This window comes from Haliaeetus albicilla, chromosome 8, assembly GCF_947461875.1.
Source record: "Haliaeetus albicilla chromosome 8, bHalAlb1.1, whole genome shotgun sequence".
NCBI classification, from domain to species: domain Eukaryota; kingdom Metazoa; phylum Chordata; class Aves; order Accipitriformes; family Accipitridae; genus Haliaeetus; species Haliaeetus albicilla.
In genome coordinates this window covers 26,033,269-26,060,656 of record NC_091490.1, presented here as the reverse complement: position 1 = coordinate 26,060,656, position 27,388 = coordinate 26,033,269, and the positions used below count along the sequence as shown (strand labels likewise).

The window sequence follows — 27,388 nt, the reverse complement described above, 5'->3', positions numbered from 1 at the left end:
TTAAAATGCTAGTATAGCACTTGGACAAAACCCTAATGTGTATGCAGCAGCACATTGGCAGTCAAAATGGAGACGGTGACAATTTTCTGACAAAGGACATAGCAGAGACCTAGGGGTTTTTTTTATGCATGTGTGACATGTATCAGAGGTCCAGGGAAGGTTGTCAGGGATTTTACTGAAGCTGAACCAGATTCTGTGTCACACTGATGGTTAAAAATGTTAAAAAACACAGGGAGTTCAAGTCTGCTTGCAAACTGTTTTGATGAGGATCAGCTGAACGGCAGAGGGGAATCATAATGTTATTATCTCTCTCTCTCTTTCTGAAAAGGAATACAGAGAAATGTCCCGGAGGCTGTCCAGCGAGGAGTGCCACCTGCCTGCACAGCAGTGACTCTGCCAGGGATGAGCAAGGAATGTGGAACTTGAGGGTTCGTCCTGCGACGCTCAAGTCCCAGCATTGCATCCCGGGAAGCTCAATTCGCTAGTAAAACACCGAATCCTTCCACTGACTTATAAAGCTATCACTTGTTGCTTAGTTGCCTTTGGAGTCACTGATTAATAGAAAACATAATTATAGAAATGAAACTCTTTCCCAATACATATAATAGAGATGATAAATCAGAGGGAGTGAGAAAAACAAGACTTTATTTTGTCTAAACAAAGCTGCATGCATAACTTTGCTGAACATACACTTGGATAAGAAAAGTCCATTTTAAACTTTGTTTCGTCTACAGAACGCTAAGTAAACACACATATGCTTTTAAATTTAATCTTGATTTCACAATGGTGTTACTGTGGTTTACCTATCTTTTGTGCAATAGCTTTGTTTTCAGTGGAGGTCCTGAGATCAAATCTGTGAGACTATCTCTGGAGGGCAAGAGTTTCAGAATGAAAGTTAAAGCTTCTCCCCAGTTATAGGCCCAAAAGGAAGAGTTAAATTCTGAATTTAAAAGTATTGTTTCCTGCTCAGTGTCGGGCCTTTCACAAGGAAGGAGCAAATTCCTGTAGTCTGGAAAGAGATTTCAAGAACCATCTGTCCTCAGGCAGATGTACAGAAGAATAGGTAACTTTCCTTGATGCCCCTGCTTTGGAGGGCAATCATACCAGTCATAAATATTTGGAGAGAATACACAGTAGAATCTTATCAGAAAACGGCAGATGGAAAGACCCTGTTCTCTGGTTGTTCATAGCTTTTTACTCAGGCATAGAAAGATGTCTTTGGGATGGTCTTGGCTTGGTTTGTACTCCCTAGGCATTATTGCGAAGAAGGTAACTCCCATGAATAACAAAGCTGTTGGGTGTGGGTTGTAAAGAGCTTGAAAATCAGGATTAGTAGAGGAGGAGTTCTGCATTGCCTAGTGACAAGACAGGGCACTGCAGTCTGTTCCTGGAACCCTTCAGAAAAGAAAACAGTAATTGTGTGACTATTTTACAGATGTTGCAGGTGGCCGCAGACAATGTTAGCAGGGCTTGACACATTTTAGAATTATTCCCCAGTGCTAACCTTGTACAAAATCTGCCAGTGGAGTCCAAGCATCGTGTTGTCATCATAAAAATGGGCCAATCGCCTGATTTTTAGTCATTATAATAGAGCCTTTCAACTCTCTACATCTTATATTATGTTTACATGATCTTGTAAAAAGTTGCAAAAAAATTTTCTATTTAAAACTTTACTTCTGGAAGCCGTTTTCACTCATTTCAAGAAAGGGTTTCCAGAACTTTGGGGTGACAATTCAGCAACATTCTTGCATAATCTATAGAATTGTTTATGTCAGCATCCTAGCTCCAGTTTCAGGTAGCTTAAACAAGAAAAATACTGAGCCAAAGTATAATCTGGCTTCAGGTAATTTAAATAATTGCAGGCTTGTGGGGCCTTGCCAGGTCTTGTAATGCAGACATTTAGATCAGTGATGATACAGAAAGGATAAGACAAAACTGCATTGATGGAAAGCTTCATATTAGCTTTTAGTCTTTCTGCAAAGCTCCATTAACAGATTAACAGTGACATAAAAATGCCTATAGATGTTACTTTGCATGTGTCCATAAAGTTCACATACCATTAACTGAAGACCTAAACACGTTACGTGAAGAAAGTTTTTTCAGTATCTTAACACATTTGTCAATGGATAGTGAATTACTTAGGAGCATTTTATACATCCAGTTGTTCGTAATGTTGAATAAGAGTCTGAAGAAAGTTTTAAATAACATTTTTCAGTGGAATGCTTAACTCTTATACTGTTTTCTGTCTTTTCTTGAAATCCTAGTTGTTATTAGCTTTTCTGATCAGAGGCAGTTCTGTCTAGCATCCATCAGCATTACCCTTGAATTCAAAAATTTGATAAAAAGCCTGGTGTTACAAACTCCATCTCCCAAAGAGTTTGTACTGAGCTCTTAAATGTTTATATTGCATATTGCTTCCCTGCCTCCTAGGAAGACCAGTAGTTCAAATGTAAAATAGACAAGGTAGCTGCTTTTCTTTCTTGATAGAAGGAAATAAGCTAGAGTAACTTCACTACCATATTTAACTCTTTGCTGTGGTTGTCTAAAGTGTATTTCTTTTAACACCTGTGTGTAAGCAAGTAAGTCTGAAAGTATATGTGCATTTTATATGTATGCATACACGAACACACTTCATATCTTTTTTCCTAAATGGAATAGTTTGCTTTTAAAAACAAATTGCTTATAAATGAACAAAGATGCTGTGCATGTTCAAAATACTGACTTTTTTTTTTGCCATCTAGACCTGGAGTCTAATTTGTATAGGTTTTTTTTGTTGTTGGTTTTAATTTTTTAAATTATTTAGAGTATGTAAAAGCAGATGTAAAGGGCTGTGGCTGTTAAGATAGATCTTTATAGCCACAATTCTTCAAACGGCTTATTCAGTTCATTAAATTAGTAACAAGGCAGCAAAGAAATGCTAATTTGCTATTTGAAAAAGGTATAAGTAGTTAAAAGTTTAGCCCTTACAGAGCTGTGTCTTTACTTATTTATTAAGTTGTTGGAAAAAAGACATCTGACAAGTACAGCTGTATTTGAGAAACAGAGCCAGTTTTTCTATCACTTTGTGTGGCGATTGATCCAAAAGCTTAGGTTCCAAGTGTGAGATGATTATGCTGCAGTTGGTGATACCAGATCTCTGCACTGGATCCCACAGCAGTACAAATTTTGATTCACAAATTCAGTATGAATTCAGACACACAGTACAGTCATATTCTGTCAAATTAACCAGGGCATGATGTAAAATTTCTCAAGTATAATGTTACTTGCTGAAGGACAGAGAAAATTAAGTCTGTTCTAAAGCCTGTCTGTACAAAGGCTGTTTTTAGATGAAAACTTTGAGCTGGGCTCACCACTGAAAAAATAGCTTAACTGGGTGTTCGTGTTCCCAGATAATTCCTTGCTTGTGTCAGCCTGTTTGCGATGCCATACAGGGAACCGATTGAGCTGGCTGAAAAATAACCAGTTTTACCAGGAGGAGGGAAGGCCATTCATTCTTATCCACATTAGTTTTCAATTCAGTACTAAAAGCCTGACTATCAGTTTTCCTGTAATCTTGAGGGTGCCCTTTGAATAGCTCTGAAATTCAGATTCTTTATCTGTGTAAATTAGCCTAACAATTCAGTCTGCCTGTTGACAGTGTAGTGATGTCATGTCCCCTTTCAGCAAGTCCTTGCTCTTGCTCCGCAACCCAGCAGGACAACACAAAACCCCCCAAAAGGCATAATTTGGACTGGAAAAAATTGCTAAATTACAAATCTGGAAGAGACACCTTATTTTTTGGATACTATTTCTGTTTAAGATTGCACCACTAACAAGTACAAGTTACTTCACTAGAAGTCATGTTCTTTATTAGTTGTCTTGATGAAGATAAGACTTCAGTTCATCTTGAAAACCTTTCCATATGAAGCAATCCAATTACACTGATCAGTAAGTTTCTGTGGTTTTGGAACAATGGAAGCTAACCAGAGTACAGGAGTTTATCAGTTGACCTGCAATTGTGAAACTCACTTCTAAGGAGAGCACAAACACCATGTTGCCCTCAAGAATGAAATGAGAAGCTAATTCTTCAACAGCCTCGCTCTGATAACATCAGTAAGTTAAATTATATGTGAAATTAAGACAAACAATAGGGAACAAAAGGAGAAATAAAAATGGTGCATACTTCCTACAATTTCTACGTTGCTGAAATATGAGAAGAAACAAGATTTAAACATTAATATGAACTTTTTACAGTTTCAGTTTATATTTAGCTGTAAGCAAGAAAACAAAAAAAAAAGTACTTTTGGTGCCATGCTTTTATTTAAATGAAAGGAAAAACTACACTGTACCACGTAAGTAGCAATGACAATATTTTACAGCACAGCATTTAAAAAAAAATATGGAAGCTATGCTCCATAGAAGTGGACAAGTAAGCACACAATACACTGTACATTTTTCAACAGTGCCCATTAAATCATAATTAAATAGCTGAATTTGGCTTTAAACAGCCAAATAATAAAAACTAACAGTCATACTAACATTAAAAAAAAAAAAAAATCAGTAGCTATGATGACTGTTAGAATATGAAATTTTGCTCCAAAAAACTAAGACGAGAGTTTGGCAATTCAGTTGTAGCAACAATAATAATACCCCTGATGAAAGCACCAGTGTGTTCTGAAAAGGTCAGTGATAAATACTGGCCTTTATGGGAAGCTTCCTTTTTTTTTTTTAAATTTTCTTTTTTTTTTAAACATGATCCCAACCAAAGATCCACTGTAATTAGAAAATTTGCAGGCTTAAAAAGGAAAAGTGTATCTAGCTTTACTTTTCCTGTATTAAGTAAAACTTTATACTGCGAGCAATGAAATTTTCAACTGCATTATTCACATTCTACTTTTAGACATTGCACAAATCTGTAACCTGTTGACAAATGTAAATTTTGTAATACATTCAGATATATTTAAAATATCTCAAAGAATTCCTGTCATGTATTTAAGCTCACTTTGATTAGATTGATGCATGTGTCTTTGTGGTGTTGCAAATCTTCAGTTAAATCATAGTACAGATTTTAGAAATAAAAAGCCTCCCATGATAAAACTTCTTTTGAAGATATTCACCATATGTGTATCAGTTAATTTCAACCTCCTGGTTTCTTGAATCACTGTATATTATACACAGTTTCATATTGTTATTCAAGATGTTCCTGCAATGGTATTTGTAGGAACTGTCTAACAGGCAGAATGTGCAAACCCTCTTTCCCCCTTTTTAATATTATTTATATCCTATATACACAATATGTATATACTTGAAATATAAGAGTTACATATCCTGGTGATATACATGCAAACAGTAGGAATCAGCCAACCACAAATAGTTTTGAGCCACATACATATTAAACATGTATTTTAAAGTGTTTTTTCTTTTTTTACAGTTTTAACAAATATACATAAATATAAGAACATAAATTACAGTAAAACTGACAGCATTTTTGAGAAAATGTTTAACCCAGATGCATTGATGCCTAAGGCCTTATAATAATTTAAAAAAAGTACTGTTCTAAACTGCTTAATGACATCTCATTCCTGTGCATCTTTTATGTAAGTAAATGAGCACATCATAGTAGTGAGGCATGGTTTCTCTCAAAGCAGTTTAGTGAGAGAAATATGAACATAGTTTTAGTCTCCTCATGAAACAGAATGGACTACATACTTATAGTACAATACTGTCTTATGTTAATGTAGTTGTCACAACACTGAAACAGAACAGAATCACAAATCATTCAAGTCTTTTCCTGAGAATGAGATTTTTTTCCCCCAACAAATCCTCTGGTGTACATTATCAAAATAGCCACAGATTTAGGGGAGGTTTCAAGTTTGTAGTTTCTTTTTTTTCAGAACAGTGCTATGTTAAAAGCAAATTGTAAGCGAAACAAACACTGAAACAGAATAGTAATCTATAAAATAATCAAACACTGTTTTGAAATAAAATGCAGCCCTTTATAAATAATACTGAAATATGCCTAGAGTTTTTTTTTTAAAATGGTCATATTATGAATTTATTGAAATGTCATTTAGGCTTTTTTGCCATATGTATTTAAAATAAGTGTAAGTGTCACAAGACATCTATTAGATTGTGTCAAGAAAACGATTTATTAAGACACACTGAAAATTCTTACAGATGTCTATTCCCTAGAAATTAATGTAAGTCTGAGCTGGCAGATCTGAAGGTTGGAAGAACAGACATTGGCCTGGATCTTAAAATCAATGGGAATTAGATACACAGCTTCTGAAAGATCTATGACTTAGTGAATTCTGTGATTCTTCTGAATATTTTTAGTGTTCTGTCAGGCAAACATCAGGGATCTAGTTCTGAATGTGTCACAAGTTCCTATTCCTTCCTTGGAGAAGCAGTACCTGACTGTGTGCTCGCTCTTCATCTGGAACAATGCAAATAATGCACATTTGCTTGAACTGTTTTGAAGGTCTACCAAATCCTTTTACTTTGCATTTTAATGGTATGAACATGCACATGGTCAGTCATTACATCTCAAATAGTAACTTACTGAAACAGGAATAATTGCATTATCTAACTATACCCTGAGTTGTTAAATAATTCATTTGAAGGAATCTTCAAGCAGTTCAAAGGTTCTTCCTTTACTGTTTAGTCTATAAGCAAATCAGTATTATTTAATTGAAAAAGAACTATAAATACTCAAGGGAATGAATCTTGATTTTGTTACAGCACACAATAAGGATCTTGCAGAACAGACCCATTCAGGTGTTCTTCAGTGACGTACAACTTATCATTTAGCCTTTACTGTAAGTCAGTATGCAAAGTTCAATGGTATTGAGAATATTGAGAAGTGTTTCTTTAGTGAAAGAAAAATATTTCAGGACAAGCACAGATACAAACATATAAGGCAACAGATGTAAAAAAAAAATGTAGTTCGAGTCACTAAAGAGGAACATTCAGTGCTTCAGTGTATCTAATAAAGATACAGAGCAAATATACTCTATATATTGTATTAGCACATACAAATCTCCACACAAGTCAGACATTTTGTAATCACTCATAATTATTCCCCTAAGCGATAATCTTCTGCACTCCTAAACACTGTGTTTACATTCCAGTTGGACATGGTAATAGAACTTGGTGTCCAGTTTTAAGTTCTAAGAGTCTTGTTGGCAACTAGAAATCTATAGGCAGTAAAGATGAAGTGCAAGTTTATCATAATTCTCTGAATCAATTTTTTTCCCATCTACTATGCCTTGGTGGGTAAAAGTTTCTTAGGAGTTACTGGTCTCTTGGTTTGCCACAAATGGCTGTGAATGGTAATTGCATCGACACTGGCAGACAAAGTTTTAGCAGGTATGTGGCTAAATTGCTTCCTGTCAGAGTTGTATTTATACAGTCCCTCTATCATTTTCTTTGTGATAGATTTGGGACCTATTCCCGTTAATTTATTGATTTCTTCAGTATCAGGGCAGTATGTATACAGAGATCTGAACTGGCAGCCTGAATCCCGGAACAAGATTAAGAAATTATTGGCATCAGATTTTTCCATTTCCTTTAAAAGAAAGAAAGAAAAAGATTCACAATATGAATTTTGCATTTTAGTTAGAAAACGTTAAAAATCATTGCATTGTCATTTTGAATTTGTTTTCTACCAGAGCTGAAACGTATGTCTAAGTCTGTCCACTAAAAGACCTTATTTTCAATCTTTAGAATTTGCTAAACTTCACCTAGCTGAATTTTGATAAGGTAGCTATCCTTCTCAAGAAAAACCTTATTTATTTAGACAATTTCAGCTATACTTGTTCAGCTGTAACTCAAGAACAGATATCCTAACAGATTTTTTTGTAGACCAGATAAAAATTCTTTGAACCATTTCATCAAGCAGGTCTAATATTTGCAAGTTTTGGAACAGGAAATTTAGATATGTCTAGATGTGCCTGAAAGATCCTCCAGTGCTAAAATGGGGTTTCAGTCATCCCTAAATCCATTCAAGTTTGGTCAAACCATAAAGACAGTTAAGTGTATTAAGCAAAGGTTCTTTATTAGCTGAAATCTTCAGATTCCTATTGCACCCAACACAACTTCTAGAGGACATGTGCCCTGAACATGTACAACTTCTACTAAGTGACCTATGCTGCATCCTAGGGTTAAGCATGACCTTTTTACAGCGGTTCTTTCCTGGGATTTCTGGGGGTTATTATGTTTGCATTTACTTGAACTGAAAATGGCTGTCTTGATTTCTCAGTCATTATTTCCCAAAAGTAGCTGGGAAGACAGAGAAGACAGCATCTAAACATGAATGCAGAAGAATTATGAAGAGAAGAAAGGGCAAGAAATACTGTCATGAAATTTATTCTGGAAAAGGAATTAAATCCAGATTCCAAGTATCTGTGTTCTTTGATCTATTTAATCTGTCAAATTTGTCAGTTGGTAAAAGGAACAGTGCCGTTACTCTCAACCCTCAGGCTCAGTGTTATTCCTTTAGCATGGAGACACACCAGTCCCCAAGGTCTCACCCTTATGATTTTGTGCACCTTCAGAAAGGTGCATACTAGCATAAGAGAAAAGGCTGGAAGGCACCTTTCTGTAGTAGAAAGTCCTTAATTTGTCCTACTGCTTGGACACTGGAGAAAAGCCTAGGAGGGATATATTTCAGTTCTTTCTGTTCATGAGAGCACTGTTTTTAGTTCTAAAGGTCCTAGTCCAAAGATCTGTATGTATAAGATGGCTATTTTTCAGGTTAGGGAAAACAAATTGTGAGCAAATTATAAAATACTACACATTGAAGCTGCCACATTAAACAAGCAGTAACTATTAATTAACATGTCAATTAATTCAGCTTCCTGTGCTGTATGTACAATGTGACAGCTATTGTTTCTACAGTACTAGGGAACCTTTCTGTCTACACAGGAACCAAGTCACAGAAGTTACTCAAGCCTTTCACTAAGAGCTGGCATAACCTCAGAATAACCTCAGAAGATTCCTTTTGATATTTGCATTTATACTTGAGTGTCTTCCTAATGCCTGACTGGGGTTTGACTTAAATGTTTATGCTTTTAGGGAAAAAATACCCTTACCTCCAGTATCTTTTTCTTTTGACCTTCATTTACTTTTCCAGCCAAGCAGCAATGTGCCAGCGCATTCTGAATGATATACTTATTAGATTTAGCACTGGGTTCTTTGAAGAGCTTTGGTCCTATGGAGGAGGAATGACAAATCAGCGAAGTTAATCAATAAGCCAACAAACAGTTACTTTAAATGCTGTGAAGCACTTCTGGTATGGAACTTTTGCATGCGTAAAAGTACAAATCCAGGAGTCAAACAGAATTAGGCTAGCGACCACAAATTTCACAAGTAAAATGTCATTCTTTCATCTGTTACTGAATTTGCTTACAAATGTGTCTTTCATTATTAAATCATTATTATCAGCAGTCTTGGTAAATATATTTTTCTCTCAGAAGACCTTTTCTATGAACAGGAAAAAAAATTTGCATTTTCTAACTAAAACTTCAGTTGTTCAGGAGGGAGCAAATTCATTCTTTTTCTTCATCTACACCTGTGATTTCAAGGGTGAAAGGTGTAACAATGAAGCTGATACAGTGCTCAGAGTAACTGTAGCTTGTCCACCTTGGAAATCCAGAAATGATTTACCCAAAACCAGGGATAAAAGATCTGGCCTGACACTTGACCATTTGAAAAACCAATTCCGACTCTCAGAAAGGCACATAATATATAAGCAATTACCAATTAAATTTAAAATTAAATCTCAGTTAGCCTACACTTTTGGGGAAAAAAGCCTAAAATCAACACAGAAAAGCTGTATGAAATCTGACAAAGTGAAGATATTAAAACATGTGAAACAAATCTTCTGTTCAATTCCTAGAAACTGTATCTTCCTTCATTTAAAAATAATAATAATAATGATAATAATAATAATAATAAAAAATATAAAAAAAATATGATCTTCAGCACTATGGGTCTTCATGAGAAAACTCAGCAAGACCACCCAGGAAAAGTCTTGCCATCCCTCCTGTAATTCCATTTGACATGCATGGGGCACAAACTGACAGAAACTGACTGAAGCTTCATGATTTAAAAACAGGTAAGTATCTTCTGATTTTCAGGATGAACACTTTGCCTTTCCAGACTGTAGTAATTTCAGTGGAAAGGAGATAAGATTATTTTCAAAACAAACATTTGCCAGCACAGACAGAGCTATGCAGGCCCATCAATCAAAACTGATGTCCATAGGAGTTTACTGAAAATAACTAACATTATTTTACTCTTTACAGAACAAAGTGATACTAGGTGGGCAAAAATGGAGCTTTTATAATCCTCACAATGTAAGGTCTTTGCAATATCACGTGCTATATATTTGGAGAAAAGGGATGAAGATACCATTATTATTTGATTCATAATATAATAAAGAATTATAAGTCAGATTGTAAAGTTTTTAATAAACAACAAAGGATCTGTTTGGAAGCAAAGGGTACAGAATATTTAAATTCACATTACTAAGCAGATTTTTTCCTGTTGCAATTTGGTTTTTGCTTTTTGGAACTCTATTCTAAATTGAGCTTAGATTTCAACTCTTCTTGTCTTGCTAGAGAGACTACTGAAGTGCAGTGATCTATGAGCCCATCTGCTGTTCTGAGCCTAACTGCAGTTTATTCCAGTTATCACAAATGCTACTGAATCAGTACTTTTATTTTGGATTTGAAATTTTAACCTTGTATTATTATAATCTATTTTAAAGGAGGTGAAAGTAACATTTCTATGAAAGCGTCCTCAATCAAGTTTTAGGAAACGAAATAAAGATAATTGAAAACTTTTCATGCATAGAACCACTAATAGCCAGGTACTTTTCTGAATATTGTTGTGACTGACCTGTGTATTCTGTAGCAGAGGCGACTGAAGAAGTTGTAGATGCATTTTCCCAATCTTTTTCTCCATTACGACTACCACAGCGACTTGGAGATAAGAATCCTTCCACAGACTCAGACCTAAATATTGATTTTAAATTCTATTAAAAAAAGTTACAATGTTCAGCAGAGAAGCCTTCTAATATGAAAGGAAGGCAAACTGTATTAAGGTAGAACACAATGATTTGAATTGTAGAGTATAAACCTAAATGCACAATATTTACAGAAGAAATTAATGGATAGCTGAGTTTATGTTCTGTATAAAGTATTTTGAGTGATGCAAGAAGTTGGCATTTAGGTGAGGTGGATGTTAGTAAAATTTTGGGCTACATCTGAGGGACAGAAACCTAACAGATATTCTAGGCTGTGGAATATTATTACTAATTGAGAATTCAGGTTACTTTTACATTGGTACTAGCAAAACAATGTTATGTCATGTAGCAAACAAACCAGTTCTTGATAGAATGATGAATGTGAAGTAAGACTTTAGTTCATTTACACTTATCATTACAACAACCGGCAGCAAGAACTGCTCTATTTAAGACAGCAAAACAATTTCCTTTCTAATTTTTGTTTTCACAAGCAGTAATTCTGATGCTGTAATTCCTCAGGCTGTGTGTGCACTCAAAACATGAATAGTTTTGCATTTAAAGGTCTAAGCAAGATTGTCATGTTTTCTTAAATTATTACAAGATATTTAAACTTTTTTTGGTTGTGGCTACTGCAATTTTCAGCCTGGAATGAAAGCTTTTCTAAGTGAGAAGAAAGGCCCTGCTAGCAGAGAATAAGGAAAAAAGTGGTATTATAATAACATTTATCTGCATGCTAACTTCCAATAAAATCAGCAATAGATGAAAATTCAATTTATAATACATCCTACACCTTTTGTGATTAGCACCTGCACAAAGGAGAGCTCACAGTTATCACTGAAATTCACTCAGTGTGATCATCAAAAGACAATTCTGATGCGAGGAAAAGGTGAAAGTATGGGTCTGGAAGGATACTGAAAATTCTTTCAACTCTTATTTTCAGCAGTTTGTACTGAATTTTATATTTTAAAAGTCTCAACCCTCTAAATCAAATCCAAAGCCAGAGGAAGATGTACTGTTCGTTACAAGCATAGTACAGCATGGTACAACTAAAACTACATAGATAGGTGTCATCTCCTGCAAAGTCTGGGTAGATAAGCTGCATCAAGCCTTTTCTAATAGCTAATATAGCTGGAAGAAATCCCTCTCTCATTAAAACTGATCATTTTTAAGAGATGACAAGAGATGTTAGGATACTCGGATCATGTTATTAAAGCTTCTTATGTAATAACCAGAAAGTCAGTTCTCAAGACATCAAGAAAATTGAAAAGTCAACTGAAACCAGCTGCAGGAATGTCAGAGTTGATGAGTAATGCATAGTGGCCAAGAAAACATGACACATGATATCGTAACATGTAGTACTCCTTATCAAACCCCTTTTCCTAGTTTGCCTTTCTTCCCTATTTCTTTTCTATTAAAAAAAAAAGTATTTCTATGAATATAATTAAGTAGTTACACAGGAATAATAATTTTCCTCTGAATTAGAATATAGATTTTGTATATAAAATTAAGAATCTTCTGTTATTTTTATCTCTTTTTATTTCGTTTTCAGGTGATTTTTAATGCAAAATAAATTCTGGTGTTTGGAGAAGGCTGAAGTCCTACTGAACATTTAATACTTCCCTGTACAACTGCTAAGGGGAAAAAACCCCAGAAAATAAGCTTCTATGTTAAAAAAAAGAAAAGAAGCTACGTAGCTGCATGTAGCACACAAGTTCAATAAAATACCCACAAGCTGAGACTTAAATACAAGCAGATGAATTAAAGAGGCTGTGTGAATAGCATTTTGTTTTGACCTCATTTACAGCTGCCCAGCTGGTTTACTTGGTAAAATTTGTGAAACAAATGATCATGGCTTGGTTCCCTAATGCCTGACAGTGGAAACTATCAATGTCTCCTATCAGGAAAACTTACCCATTCTTGGAGTAAGCAATATATACATGGCCTCTTTAAAATTCATACTAGTTTACATAGCTGATTATCAATTTTTATTAAATGAAATGGTTATTTTAGCTTTACCTTGGTGTTCTCTTGCCTGACTGCACACTCTCATTGTCCCCTGTATTCAGCGATGCCAGTGAAAGACTAGATACTGAAAAAACACGATAAAGCTGTGAACCTGGATAAAAACAAAGTTAAGGCTTATAAACCTATGCAAGTAGTAGAGTCTGTTCATTAGACCCAACACCAGCATCAGAAAGTCAGTAAGAGCTTTTATATACGAGAGTCTTACACCCATACATAATATACCTGCATGCATATGTGGTGCACTTCATCTAAAAGCTTGCTGACACCTAGCCATTTGCAGCTACTTGGGATAGTCTCAGAAAGCATTAAGGTGAAGCATGGACATGGGAATATTGGCACTATGCAAATCAAAGAATGCAATCAAAGTTAATAAGTCTTCATGAAAGAGAGCTTAAGAGACTTAATTTAAAGCTTGGGATGGTTTCTTGGAAGGTGTTAAGGGAATACTTTAAATTGCACTGGAAGATGGAGGGAAGCAGCTAGAGAAAATGCTGCAGAATAACAAGGCTATATGATGCTGTAACAAAAAGGATCACTGAGCAGTCTGGTTACTTTTTTCTAATTGTAAATTGGCAATACATCTTCCAATCATTGCTGCAGTTATGTGATATCTAAAAGAATACTAAATTGTTCCACATGATTAGTGTTGCTATGTTCATAACTATACATGCAGTAGGTGAGTGAAATAGAAAAAAACATGAAATAGCAAAGTAACTTTTTAATTTTAATTTTGTCTATATTAAGCGGGAGTTTAACTACTCCTACCTTACAATCACCATTTTATTTATCAATCTCTTATCTCCCAACTTATTCATTCTTAGCTCTACAGATGCAAGAAGAGATTAGTGAAGAATACACGGGCATGTATGAAACCTGCAACACACGTTGGTGCTTCCACTGGGTTTTCATACAGTTAACCTTTTTGTTTGTTGATATATGCATGCACGCATAGCAGGTAAGTCACATTCATCTTTTCATTTCTATTGGCAAATTTTGCTTTCCAGTTTGGTCACAGGCAGCTTTAATTTAGCACAAGACACTAATGTGCTGTTAGTACCAAAAAACAAGCTGGTGTTTTAGCATGAACAGACTCTTTTTTCCACAAGAACATCTGTTACCTGGTGGACCTTTGATTGGTGTCTTAGGTGATTCAATATGATCTCTATGAATAGATTTTGGACGTGGCTTTTTTTGTTTGATTGAGAGGGAACGTGGCTTTATGACAGTATCCATTTCTTCCATAAGCTTTAGCTGTTTCCTTCTCATATATTCCTGCTTAATAAATTCTCGCCGTGCTCGTTCATCCTCCTTCTTCTGACGTTCTTCTTCTGTTTTGCGTCTAAAAAAAAAAAAAAAAAAAATCAAATAAATTCAGCAGCAGAAACTTTCCAAATTAACGGTTTTAGCTAGCACAGTGAGGACAACACAGGCATCAGATCTTTGGAACTTTAAAGTTCTCAGACATCAGTAAGAGGAACTTGATTTTTTTACAATTTTCAGACAGTTTAAACTTTTTGGGATACTGTTACTAGTAAATCAAAACCATGATTATTAGCTTGACTGCTGTAACTGAGCGACCATTGTGTCTTTGTGCAGAAAGAAGCCCAAAGTGATACCCTCTCCGTCAGAATATAAAGTGCAGGGTGGGCTAGTGCTCTGAGGAGCTTCACTCAAGCGAGCAGGGCTCGTATGTTGAGTCTGAGCTACAGACTGATGACACCTGCTTATTTTGCAGGACCAGCTGGCATGTGTCTTCAGCTGGGCTCCTCAGCACATCTGGCTCTAGGATTAAATATCTTAGATATTAAAATGCAGCTTTTTGACATGGAAGTTACGCTTTTAACTAAACCAGACATTTTTACGTTCACTGTTACTGATCATTTGGATCGGGACATGTAGTTTTACCTTGTCTCTTCTTTCTTATGTTCTAGTTCTGCTTCCAGCTGCTGCTTTCGAAGCAGAGTCTCTCTTTCCCTTCTCAAACGCTTCTCCAATAATGCTGCTCGTTTCATTGCCATATCATTTTCTGCCTTTTGATCATCCTAGCAGCAACAGCATTTGAAGGAAAAGGACCCAAAAATATTAAGATCTCTAAATTCAGCAACTGATTTTGCCAAGTCATTAGACAATTAATTCTGTACACTGGGTTGCAATATCCTAACATGCTTTTACAGTATTTGAAATAAGTTTATTTTGAAAGGTTTTTCTTAAGACTACTAAAAAACTTCATAATGGAATTTTTCCTTCTTAAGTCAAACATAAAATTCAAAACTGATATAAGTAAACTTGCGAAGTGAAATATTTTAGTTTAGAGTCAGATCCCACACTGCATAAACTTCTGTATTCAGCTTTGGAAGACTCCATGTGTATGGAGATAATGGTAATTTAGCACAAAAAGCAATAACTATGCAGCATAACTTCTGATCAAGCCAGATGTTTTGTTAGAACTGAGGAATGCTTCCAGACAAGCAAGGTATGTTTCAGATATGTGATACAAGATTTTGGGGTATTCTTAGATGGAAATTCAAAATCTTGATGGCTTTCAGTGTCTAGATTGCTCTCTTACAATGCACATTATAGTTAAAAGCCTCTCTGAATATAACTCATTAATAAGACAACAGGGAGTGCTCTGAAATACCAACTTCAAAAGGGAGTCTTGGAAGACTATAATTCCTTAGCACCTTCTCCAAAGTGCAACTCAGAGACATTCAACATTTTAAAAAATGCAGGCTCTTAAGTACTTCAAAAACTTTTTGTTAGATTTGGAGGTGGGATGGGGAAGTAAGGGTGAGATGTGAGCATGTTTAATTAAGGTCACCACAGCTTATGTTAAAAATAAATCTACTTTCAGCATGCATCTTCCTCACCCAAAACTCCAAGCACTCTCCCACACCTATGAATGGAAAGGGATCCTCTGGCATGCTCAGAACCACAGTATGGTTCAATCTCACCACTCTTACGATGCCAAATTAATCATCAAATGTAAAAGATATGCTTGTACACTTAGAGTTGCAGGACCATCTGTTTTGACTTCAATGGAAAGTCATCAATGAAATCCATATCTGAAGTAAGAAGTTCCCTTTCAAAGGAAGCTTAATAGCAGACTTACACATCCACTAGTTCTCTTACCTTAAAAAAGAATCCACAACACACTTTCTGGTCATCCTCAAATTGTTCTCTATCACTCTCACCTTCATATTTCTCAACAGATACTTCATTTTTTTCTGGTGGCTTCAAATCTGATAAGGAAACTTCAATTAGGTTAGCTGTTTTGGGAGCTGGTGTTGGCAAAATCGGTTGGCTTAGCTGATCTTCATTTGGGGTGACGCAGACAGTTTCTGTAATAGGCTGAGCTAATACTTCAGAAACATTAGATTCAATAGGCTTAATCTCCTTTTCCTCCAACTTCTGTTCACACTGTTTCAGCAGTTTTGGTCCTTCTTCTTTTGCTACCTCTTCTGTGGGCTTGACTTCCTTCAAAAGATTTCCCCTTAACTGAGGTTCACCTATGTGTTCACCATCATCTCCAAAGCAAACAAATGATCTAGTCTGAATGGGAACCTGACTTGGAGAAAACCTCCTCAAACGGGGAAGACTATCCACAGACCGTGGGGCAGTCAAGGTACGATTTAGAGGTGTTATTTTCAGTTCATTTGGCCTAGGAGTCCTTTGCATTTTAATGTGAAAAGAGGCATTCTTCCTGTTGGAAGACTGTGGAGATTGATGTGTAGAGCGAGGAGATTCCTGTGAGAAAGGTGCAACAGGAGATGGAGTTCCCATTTGCCTTGATGAAGACTTAAAGTCCCGAATCTGCTTCTGAGGAGAAGGCTGAGGAGGAGAAATAACCCAAGCCTGGTGCTCTCTCATCTGCATCAACATCTCCTGTTGAAGGGATAGACGTTGCATTTCTTGTTGTAGAAAGTGTAGGGAAGAGTTTAGTTTTTCAATAGATTTTGTATATTCTAAGATATCTCCTTCATTAAAATTTTCTTCTGAGGGGCTTGTTAAATTCCATTGCTTTTCAGCATCCATAGGAGTAGCAGGAGATTTTAACCATTTGCTATGAGAATTTTCAGGGTTTTCTTTTATTAATTCTGAAGTCTTACTAGTTTGTTCATCTGATTTTTGAGTTTCTTTTTCTTTCAACTGATTACTGTCAGTGAATACCTTCTCATCTTCAGCCCCTGCTGCTTCTTCTCGGAGAGGTGATACTCCATCACCTTTCTTTTTCACAACATTAAGAAATGCTGTTCTTCCCATTTTCTGCCGCTGCTTTGTGAATGCAGCTTCAACTTTCTTCTTCTGTGCTTCAATGGCTCGCCTCTTTTCCTCTAGTTTCATCCTAAGATGTACCATTTCAGAAGCCAGTAACTGTGTAGTGTCTCTTCCTTGAGGAACAGATGCTTCCTCAGGAATATGAGTCCAAGCAACCACATGAGGGATGTTCAACTCAGAACCTTCTGGTGTGGTTTTCTGAGAACTGCTCCCACTGCTTCTACTATCCGTGTGATTTAACTTCCTGAATTTCTGCTCTGCAAAGCTAGTCATTTTAACCCCTGAACTTGAAGAAGCACTGCTGCCTGCCTGTGATTTAGTACTTACTGAGCTGGGACAGGGACTTAATTGATCTCTGTGATTGCTAGCTCGCACGTCATAATCCTGGAGAAATTTAGATGGTTCTTCCATGTCAGAGTCCATGCTTACAGTATAATCTCTCAAAGAAGAATCCTCATCCATCGTCTCTGGAATATCTTCTGAAGGGACATGTATTCCAGTATCTACTTCTGTATTGTCAGTCACAGGACTCAGAGCACCTTTTGTGTCTGTAATTATATCAGGGGTAGACTGATTTGGTTTAATGTTTGAATTCAAGATGCTCATTTCCTGATTGTGAAGAAAGAACCCATTTGTAATTTGGTCTGGTTGGATAACTCTGGGAGATTTTTCAGTGTCATGAATTATCTGCAAAGCCTCTTCAATGCTTGGTGTCTCAATCTGATTGCCAAAATCATCCAGAACTGCCCTGTTTTGCAAAGCTCCATTTGGAAACCTGTGGCAGCTGCTCCCATTGGCATTTTTTTTATTTGTGTTGAGAGGCTGATTGGCCTTTGTGTCTTTATGAGCTATCATGTCCTTTTCCTCTTCAATATCTTGATTTTCCTCTTCTCCATTTACTGGTTTGAAGGACAGATTTTTTCTAATATGTTTCGGCATGCGGTTGATGTTTAGTGTAAGGCCTTCATTGCTCACAGATCTAGTCATTCCTCTGTTTGGAGTAGTTACTGGAATACTTTTTTCTTTGTCAAAAGAAATGTCAAATGAAACTCCATGTAATGATGACCTAATAGAAATGAGAATAAAGGAAGTAACAACTCATGATTAATAGAAATGAAGTATCCACATTCCGTTTTAAAATTATTTTAAGACTGTAGTATTAAAGGCACTGTTAGGTGTACTGCATTTTGCCTAGCTTCAAATACAATATAATACAATACAATATAATATAATACAAATACATATATTTATATATTTAATAAACAGATATAAATGTAATAAATAGAAATGCACAATAAAATATAATGTAACAACATTTTCTTCACAGATAGCCAATGCTTTTTATTACTTTGGAATAAATTATAGGCATTTTAGGAACATAGCAATTGCCATAATAGATCAGAAGGAAGGTGTGAAGAGAGACAAAATTTTTACTTACTGAATAACCCACCACTATAACTCTTACCATTTTAACTTTAGTTTACACCTTACAGATTAAAAGTTTATGACCAGTCTAACTGCAAAACAAAACATTCAGCCTGATTGTCCTTACTATCCACAAAGTAATACAAGTTTAAATACTACTGAGCTCATTAGCTATGTTACTCTTACCACTTTTAGTTGACTGTGATGAGTAAATGTGAACATATTTAATACCAGCAATTCAAATCTCTCACATATACCTCATTTCAATGTAAAGAATAGATGATTTATTTCTGAAGTTTGTTTCCTATTACTGAGTTCTTAATCCATGATACAGTTTTCTCTTTCTACTCTTACAAGTTGCTTACAAGAACTCTTATTACAGGATTCTGAAAATCCAAACTACAATGGAGCATTTATTACTATTTATGACCGATAAATAATAATTTTTTTAACCAATTCATACGGTAAGCCTACTTACCTTTTTTCTTTGGGCCATGTCCCTACATACCCATCTACATAAGACATTGATGTGGACCGCCTGATGACTCCTAAGTGAAATTAAAATATAACCCAAGGTAACTGTTATGAGAAATGATTTTTGAAATCACTTTCTGTTGCTTTAACAAATTATTTTGCTTCACTACTTATAACACTGCAATGGCAAAAAAAAAGTGGTTTTATATTGAGAATACAAGTAGGGCAACTGAGTCAATTGAATCCTGAATATGTATTATACCCCTCATCCCTTGAAGAATTTACTACTCAGTAAAATATACTACAAATACTACTAAAATATACTACATACAAATACTTGTTGTAAGCCATATTCCACATAATCAAAACAGAAGTAAAATTAAAAAAATAGACACAAAAGGTACAAACACAAACTTCCCATTTGTACATTTTATAGATCATAGAACTCATTCATTAGCCTTTCATGAAAGCTCTCCCAGTAATTTCTGCATAAATAGTCTTTGAATAAATACAAGCAAGATAGCAATTTACTCAGAAGATGACACCTTGTCTCATTGCCTCTTGCACTCATTCATAAATTGTTACCTGGAACAGATGAATAAGACTGCTGGGGTGTATGGAGTTGGTGAGATGGTGTATAAGTTGGACTTTCCAATCTATAAAGCAAGAGACATTAACTTAAAAGTAATACATCAAAAGCCACATTACAAAAGGGCAACCAGACTTCATGTCCTGGGCCAACAAAAAAACAGGTTTATTTTTTGTGCCAGGGAAGAAAATGAGGTGTAATTCTCTCATTGAAATATTAATTTATTAACTAAAAAGAGAACAGTGTTATTGTCTTTAACTGGACCTAATTCAATAGACCAAAATGTCAAAAAGGTATTTCTCCTACACAAAAGGCCACAGAGTGGCATTAGTTTTGTTAACATACTTGTCTCCCAATTTAGTTCATGTAAATACCATTATTAGAAGGTTCTCATTTTTAAGTTTGATTTTAGCAAAAAACCCAAACATAAACATGAACAAAATGAGGCAGTTCCTACTGGCCTCAAAACTGAGTGACTACAGCTACTATCACATACTTCTCATGCATCTCTCTTTTCAGTTGCTTAGTCTGAAACTCCTACTTTGTGTCTGGACTGCAATATGCACTAGAAGTGGATAAAGGAGATTTTGATAGACATGACTTTATAAATACAAAAAAATATATTCACTACTGAAACAGTAATGACAAAGATTTCCTCTGTTTCTACTTACAACAGATACTTTTTTTGGTTCATAGAGAAGGTCTGTAATAGACTAGCTGCGTTAATCCAGAATAGGATTAACATAATACAGTGTTTTGATCAAGGTGCTTCTTCAGGATCAGAACAAAGACACATGCACATTTATGTAAAACACTTATAAAGAAGCCAGACTTAAAAAACACATTGGATTAAATCTTTTCATGCTTTGAATTTTGTTCACTGAGTTGAAGAGGACACTCCCAAACTCTCTTTTTTTTTACTCAGTAATTTTCAAAATATTTGTTTAGTGCTATTATAGTTTATATACAGTATGCTTTAGAAATGTTTCTAAATTATATTTGTGGGTAGGATATTCACATCAATTTAAGAAAAATATTGTTGTTTTACAATCTACAAAAACGTCTTTCATAAATATATACTATTCAAAATAGGTTCTCATAAATTCCTGATTTTTTGTGTTAATAACACTACACACTAGCTACATACCTGTTTTAAGTAGCATTTGAGATTTCTATGAAAGTTTAAAAATCATAGATATAATGTCTATAAGTTATCTTAAAAGAAAAGCATGCTTTCAAAATTTCATCCAGCAGCCTGTGAAAATTTGCGACCACAAAGAAAATCCATACATTTCATTTTCCCTCAAGAAAAGACTGATTTTGGCACTGTGACTGTGTTTCCATGGCAACCACAGACATCATAAGTGCTTGTCGCCACAGTCCCACTCCCTCCTCTGTGCTGGATCTGGCTCTCCATCCGATCCTCTGAGTCATTGCAACAAGCTAAGCCAACAGAAAAACATTCATTTTTTCCAACTGGGTTAGTTTTTTCTGTCTTTGTGCACTAAAATGACAATGTCAAACACTCAATGGGCAGGCACGTGCAGTTGGGACAAGGAGGAAGGCCAGGACCACAACATCCTGCAGTCAGGTCTGCTCTGCCAGAGAACCTGCAGCCTGGGCGTTAGATTCCTACCATCTGAAATACCTTCTTAGGTCCCTCCTCTGTCCTACAATGAGTGAAGTATCATCAAGTCAGATGAAGTACACTGGCTTATGAGGAAAGATGTGGCTCTTTCTATTACTCAACACAAAACCATATCCACCACTTGTAGAGACACTAAAACAGTGTTGTGATGAGCTAGTACAATATGCAACTCACCACCCATAAGGGCTTCACAATGATCTTTACTGTATATCTGAACATGTCTCAGGAAACATTAGCAGTATTATAAAACACAGTGGTGGCAACTTACAGACTTGACGGTTAAATCTGGAATGGTAATAGCACTAAGAAACATAAAGGCTTTTGTAAGTGTTTATTAAGTTGATTCAGATGCTTATTGTAAAACTTCCAGTCAGTCCTCTCCAGTTTAGAGGCCAAAACCATCTGCACAGACAGAATGTAAACATTTAGAGAAAACATAGATTTATTTGGATGAAAAAGATGCTATGTTACTGACAGAATTTGTCAGAGCAGGGATAAATGCATGGTTAATGGCTTCAGCTGTGGGGATTTTTTTTTTCCCACACAGTCAAGGCTACAGATAGACTTCTCTGGTCTTGCTGTCTAGTATTCATCTACTAACTTTATTTACATTTAAAGAAAGTCTTCTCCACAATGAACACTACAGCACAAGAATAAGTATGGCACAGAACTGTTTCTTTAGTTTCGTTTGTTTTTAAGTGTAACTGACATGATTTACTATCTTCGTAGAACTACTAAAACATAAGTCACTGAAGTTTTGTTCATGAAGGGCTCTAAAAGGGGGACATCAGGTTGGAAGCCACGTACAAATAGCGATTTTTATTGCAAACCTTTCTTTGTTCTGTAGGACAGTCATAGTTACAAGCCCTTTGTTGGACTGCTTGCAGTGGCTTTGCAAGGTGCAAATGGTCTTGGGAAGCCCTGTTCCAAAAGCTACGTTCAAAACTACTGTTTCTTGTTCTCCTGGCTTATATGCTCAGTTTACACTAAAATAACTTCATTGTCTACACGGGAAGCACTTCTGATACACACAGGAAAAAGAGATTTGGAATCACAGCATTTAATGACACTAAGAAATATTGCTCCCTGATTAAAGTCAGCATAGATTTCCAAACAGTAAAAAAAAACCAAAACCCACAACAAACAACAAACCCTGAAACTAACCAAACACTCCTCTATCCCCCCCCCCAAACCCCATCTAAAAACAACAGAAAAGGATTAGCTAGGTTGGCAACCAACAATTTGCCGAACATCTGATTAAAATGCTAATTTTATCCTTCTCCTTTGTGTCAGTTCAGACACAATCAATAAACCTTTGCCCCCAAATTATATGCAATGCTACCCCTCATCCACTATGTTCAGATCAGATCACTGGAAGGCTTTCTTCACCCTGTGAAAAGAAAGGTTAAAAAGAAGGCCTAACATGCAATTTCTGCCTCTTACCATAGAATTGTTCAAGTTGGAAAAGACCTTTAAGATCATCAAGCTCAACCATTAACCTAGCACTGCCAAGTCCACCACCAAACCACATCCCTAAGTGGCACATCTACAGGTCTTTTAAATACCTCCAGGGATGGTGACTCTACCACTTCCCTGGGCAGCCTGTTCCAATGCTTGACAACCCTTTTGGTAAAGGAATTTTTCCTAATATCCAATCTAAACCTCCCCTGGTGCAACTTGAGGTGGTTTCCTCTTGTCCTATCACTTGTTATTTGTGAGAAGAGACCAGCCCCCACCTTGCTACAACCTCCTTTCAGGTAGCTGTAGAGAGTGATAAGGTCTGCCCTGAGAATTGAATCAAATGTATCATCAGCTACGTCATTGGAGAACACAAGGGAAACAGGATGTTTTTATATTGCTCCCAAATCTGTAACAGTAATACCAATGTTTCACATCATTTACAAAAAATAGAAATAATGCAAAACATATTTAATAAAGCAGTTAGCTTTCCATTCTTGATGCTCACAAGACTTGGGAAGTTCATCATAGTGCAAGTATTTATTTTTACATATTTGACCTTCATGGTACTTAAGTAACAGATAATACTAAAACCATCACTCAGTGGTTTTCTTGCTGTTATCTTAGTTTACTTTTCTTACCATTTTTTGGAAAATTTGTTGTGATTTCCAGAAAAATAGCTCTTTCAGAGCAGACTTGGCCAGCAGCCCCACATGAAACTGAAGAGGACAAGGAGGCCATATAACATACTTCTGCTCAATGGTAAGGGTTGTTTTGGAAACTGCTAAGACAACAGTACACTGTCCAAGTGGCAAACATGAACACATTGCCTGCTACGCAATGGGGCAGTGAGGGAAATAGCTGAACTATGGGATCTTCCACAAAATTCTACAGATTATATTTGGTAACTCATTCCTTGTGCATTGCAAAAAGGCAACAAAACTAAATAAAAAACTGTGTTTAATTTTGAATAGAAAGGAGAAAATTGTGAAACAGTACTTATGATTCCCTGACATTACCTGGCTATGAAGTCAGAACCAGATGGGCCATCCACATAATTTCTTCTGTTAGCATTCAAGCTGTGAGCAGAAGGTAAATCTTTTGCAGGTTCAACTGCCAGGAAGAACAAAGCTCAAGTTATGATAGTTTAATATTCAGTTAAAACCCATAGTAGAAAAGCATCTGAAATAATGTGAAGTAATGATTTCCAAAGATTTAAAGAATTTTCATTGGTTCCATTATTTAGATTAAAACCCAGTCACTTTCAGCTTTACCTCCTCCAAAGCTCCCATACTGACACTAATTAAGGGAATGGAGAATGACAAATATTACTAGAAAAGGCAAGAGAAGAAATAATAAAGAAAAAAAACTGAAAAAGAGCCACAAAATTAAAAGCAAGCAATCTTTTTAGCAAAAATAAATATTATTCTTCTGGAAGACATTTTTCTGATAAAGACTTTTTTCCCCAAATCCCCAAACTGACATTTTAGCTAGAAAATAGTATTTTGGTCATATCCTAAATTGGTTAGCAATATTCAAAAGATTTAAATCAGATTTATATGTGCTATAAAGCATACAAGTGGAAAAAAAAAAAAAGTATAAAAGCCACATAATGAAAATCTCTTCCCAGCTCTTGGAGAGACAATCACAGCACTACTGTACGAATCTTTAAGTTACCATGACTCTGTACTCATTAACAGATCTCAAGATCTACCCAAGAGGTGGATTTTTAAATTTGAGAATTTACTGATGGAGGACTGTGCCTTTGCACCCAGGTACAAAATGCAATTTTACAATTAACTATCTGTCCCCTTTCCCCAGATTTATGTTCCTTTCTCTTGGTATCTTCTCCTCAGCAATACAAACTCTTCAGGCTAAAATCTCTTCTTGGCTCCTTATTACGTTTGTTATCCCTACATGGGCATAAATGGATTCTAGGCTTGCTTAGGTGAGGAAAATTTGCAAGTGATTGTACCACAACAATTTAAATGATTTTTTGGTAATAGACAACAAAATCTAATTATCATTTATGAGATGAGATGAAGATTAACACGAGGAAGGAGTACTTTGCTCCTTCTTTAAGGGGGCTGTACACCACCAAATCTTGTTAACTAAAATATTCACTGTGTTTGTGAACACAATGGCAATCTGTACACATACATACTAAACCAAATCCTTAATATAATTAAATTACCTTGGGGATGCACAACAACTCGAGGTTGTACAAATGATGGCTTCACCACTTCAAACCACCAGAACAATTCTGCCATGAACACCATGTAGTTACTCTACAAAAAAGAAACAAAAAAACCAAAAAAACCAAAACAAAAAAACCAAACCAACCAAAACCAAAAGAAGAAATTTATATTAAAACACAAGCCTGCAAATAAAATAGATTAAGCGGCATTTGGGATATGCCTCTCCATTTCATCAAGTTTACAATCTCTTCTCTACTAATTTCTTAGAAAAAGAGATCAGTAAGACTGATCTGTAGCACCAACTATCCAATACACATAACTTCACCAGATTGTAACCGTTCAGGTTGAAATGTTTCATAATAAGCATATGCTCAGGCCTGATGCCTTGCAGGCAGGGCAGAGAGGTACAGGACAGGTAGAAAAAGATGCCTGTCAAACAGATTAGCCATTTGCATAAAAGTAGCGAAGTTTTGCAAGGCTAGGCAATAAAATTTTCAGAGCTTAACATGAAAAACTCTGGTAGCCCTTAGTTTTAGTGTAGGAATTTTGAATCTGATTTAGGCTTTTGTGTCAAGTATGTGCTTTTTGCCACAATTGTGAAGATGTACCCAAATTTACTAGTCCTTAATGCAAAACAAAAACCAGCAGCAGCATTTGTTTGATGCAGGTTAGAACACGGTTTTAGCTCCAAAGATTTATGCACACTTAATACATTGCTGATATACCTCCCTACTGTATTTTTCCATTACACAGCTATGAAACAGAAGTGTGGGAGCCATCAGATTTAACACAAGGGGGAAAGACTGGTGAAAAGGAAGAAACAACTGATGACATGAACTGCAACAAAAAAGATCAATAGAGGTGAAAAACAGGCAGAAGCAGCAGCAGCAGTTTCTGCTGCAAGAGTATATAATAAAGAGTGCAAAAAGGTGACGTTTACTGAGTGTAGAGGCTGAAGAGTTCAGAGGCCAAATGATCAGGGTCCTAAGCTGCTACAGCCACATGGGTCAGTGCTACTTCGCATCTAGAAATATCACCTGGATGAGATCAACAAGCACCCAGGCCTGGGCTGGCTCAACCATGTGCCCAGACTTGTGTCTTACAAAGTCTGAAAATGTAAACAATACAAACCTCTACTTATGCATTAAATTGGGAAACTGTAATTAAACAACTTTTTAAAACAGTTTGTTTAAAAAGTCTTTCTGCAAGCAAACCCAAAAATGTCTAGCTAACAATACTTACAAAAGTGTCCTTAGTCACTTTTTTCATGTCATTAACCCTGAATAATTTCAAATATCTGGTTTATTTTCTCCACTTTATGCTATTTTCATTTAACATTTTACACAGTTTAAACGGGAAAACATAAATTAACAAACTTATTGGTTTAATTTTTATAAACAAAATCAAGAGCATTTGCAACTTATAAACTAGTGTTGAAACCCAGAAATATATTTCCATGTGACCCTTTTTAAAAAATAATGGTTTCTTGATATTTGGTCCTATAAAACTTTCTGTACTTGAGAAAATTAGCATTTTTACACTAAACTATCAGGCATTATCTCTTTTTATTTTTCTTCAAGAATGAAATTACGTGAAAAAATAGTCTCTCAGGGAAAGTGGGAATTTATTTGCTTTAGAAAAGTTTCAAAAGAAAGCAATGCCTCTTCTGAGTTTTGTGGTAACACAGACAAATCAGAGGTGATTTAGGAAAAAAGCAAAAAATTACCTCATTTTGTTTGGTTTGTTTTTTTTTTTTTTCCCTTCTTTTGCACAAAGATAGGAAAAATGTCTGGTTAAAGGATATTAGTTGAGTACTTAACATTACATGGTATGGGACAGAATTCTTAAACATATTCACAGTAAAACCCACAGCTTGCCCTGGTCTTCTCTACTTGCTTTGGCTTCTGCCATTGCCAAACTGTTGTAGGAAACGGGATACGGTGCCAAGTGGACTTTTGGTTTGATCAAGGACAGCTGTTACTTTGTTTTTTAGAATGGAGTCAGCTTCTACATTTTTTATATAAGATGATCTTCAGCATAGACTTTGCTATTGTAGATATTAATAGAGCAATCTTTGTACACATGAAACATTCTCATTAGCAGAGCATGGAGCATTTTTCTAATTTCCAGCCCTTTGTTAGCAATAAGGCCTTCCTTTGTCTCCAAGAAAACCTTGCTGCAGATTAAGAATTGCATTTGGGCTCCTTAAATAAACGCACAGTCTTTAAAAATTAGTTTAAACTTACAAATAGTTTACTCATTCAATTTCACAGAACTATGTAGGAAAG

At 35.7% G+C, this 27,388-nt stretch overlaps 1 protein-coding gene across 5 annotated transcripts in view; it reads right to left on the bottom strand.

Moving 5' to 3' along the window:
- Positions 1 to 4,277: 4,277 nt before the first annotated feature.
- The window catches only part of CAMSAP2 (calmodulin regulated spectrin associated protein family member 2), a 91,506-nt gene continuing 68,395 nt past the window's right edge, over positions 4,278 to 27,388 (bottom strand). For 3 of the 5 annotated variants that reach the window (XM_069789390.1, XM_069789393.1, XM_069789394.1), the window contains 11 exons: positions 25,097 to 25,190; positions 23,922 to 24,015; positions 19,793 to 19,863; positions 19,212 to 19,281; positions 16,163 to 18,374; positions 14,939 to 15,075; positions 14,152 to 14,372; positions 13,025 to 13,124; positions 10,882 to 10,997; positions 9,072 to 9,190; positions 4,278 to 7,546 (listed from right to left, as the gene is read on the bottom strand). In XM_069789390.1, the coding sequence (XP_069645491.1) occupies positions 7,241 to 7,546; positions 9,072 to 9,190; positions 10,882 to 10,997; positions 13,025 to 13,124; positions 14,152 to 14,372; positions 14,939 to 15,075; positions 16,163 to 18,374; positions 19,212 to 19,281; positions 19,793 to 19,863; positions 23,922 to 24,015; positions 25,097 to 25,190 (3,540 nt within the window). In that variant the 3' untranslated portion in view covers positions 4,278 to 7,240. The remainder of the gene's footprint in view (positions 7,547 to 9,071; positions 9,191 to 10,881; positions 10,998 to 13,024; positions 13,125 to 14,151; positions 14,373 to 14,938; positions 15,076 to 16,162; positions 18,375 to 19,211; positions 19,282 to 19,792; positions 19,864 to 23,921; positions 24,016 to 25,096; positions 25,191 to 27,388) is intronic. The other 2 variants (XM_069789392.1, XM_069789395.1) reach the window with 1 other exon arrangement.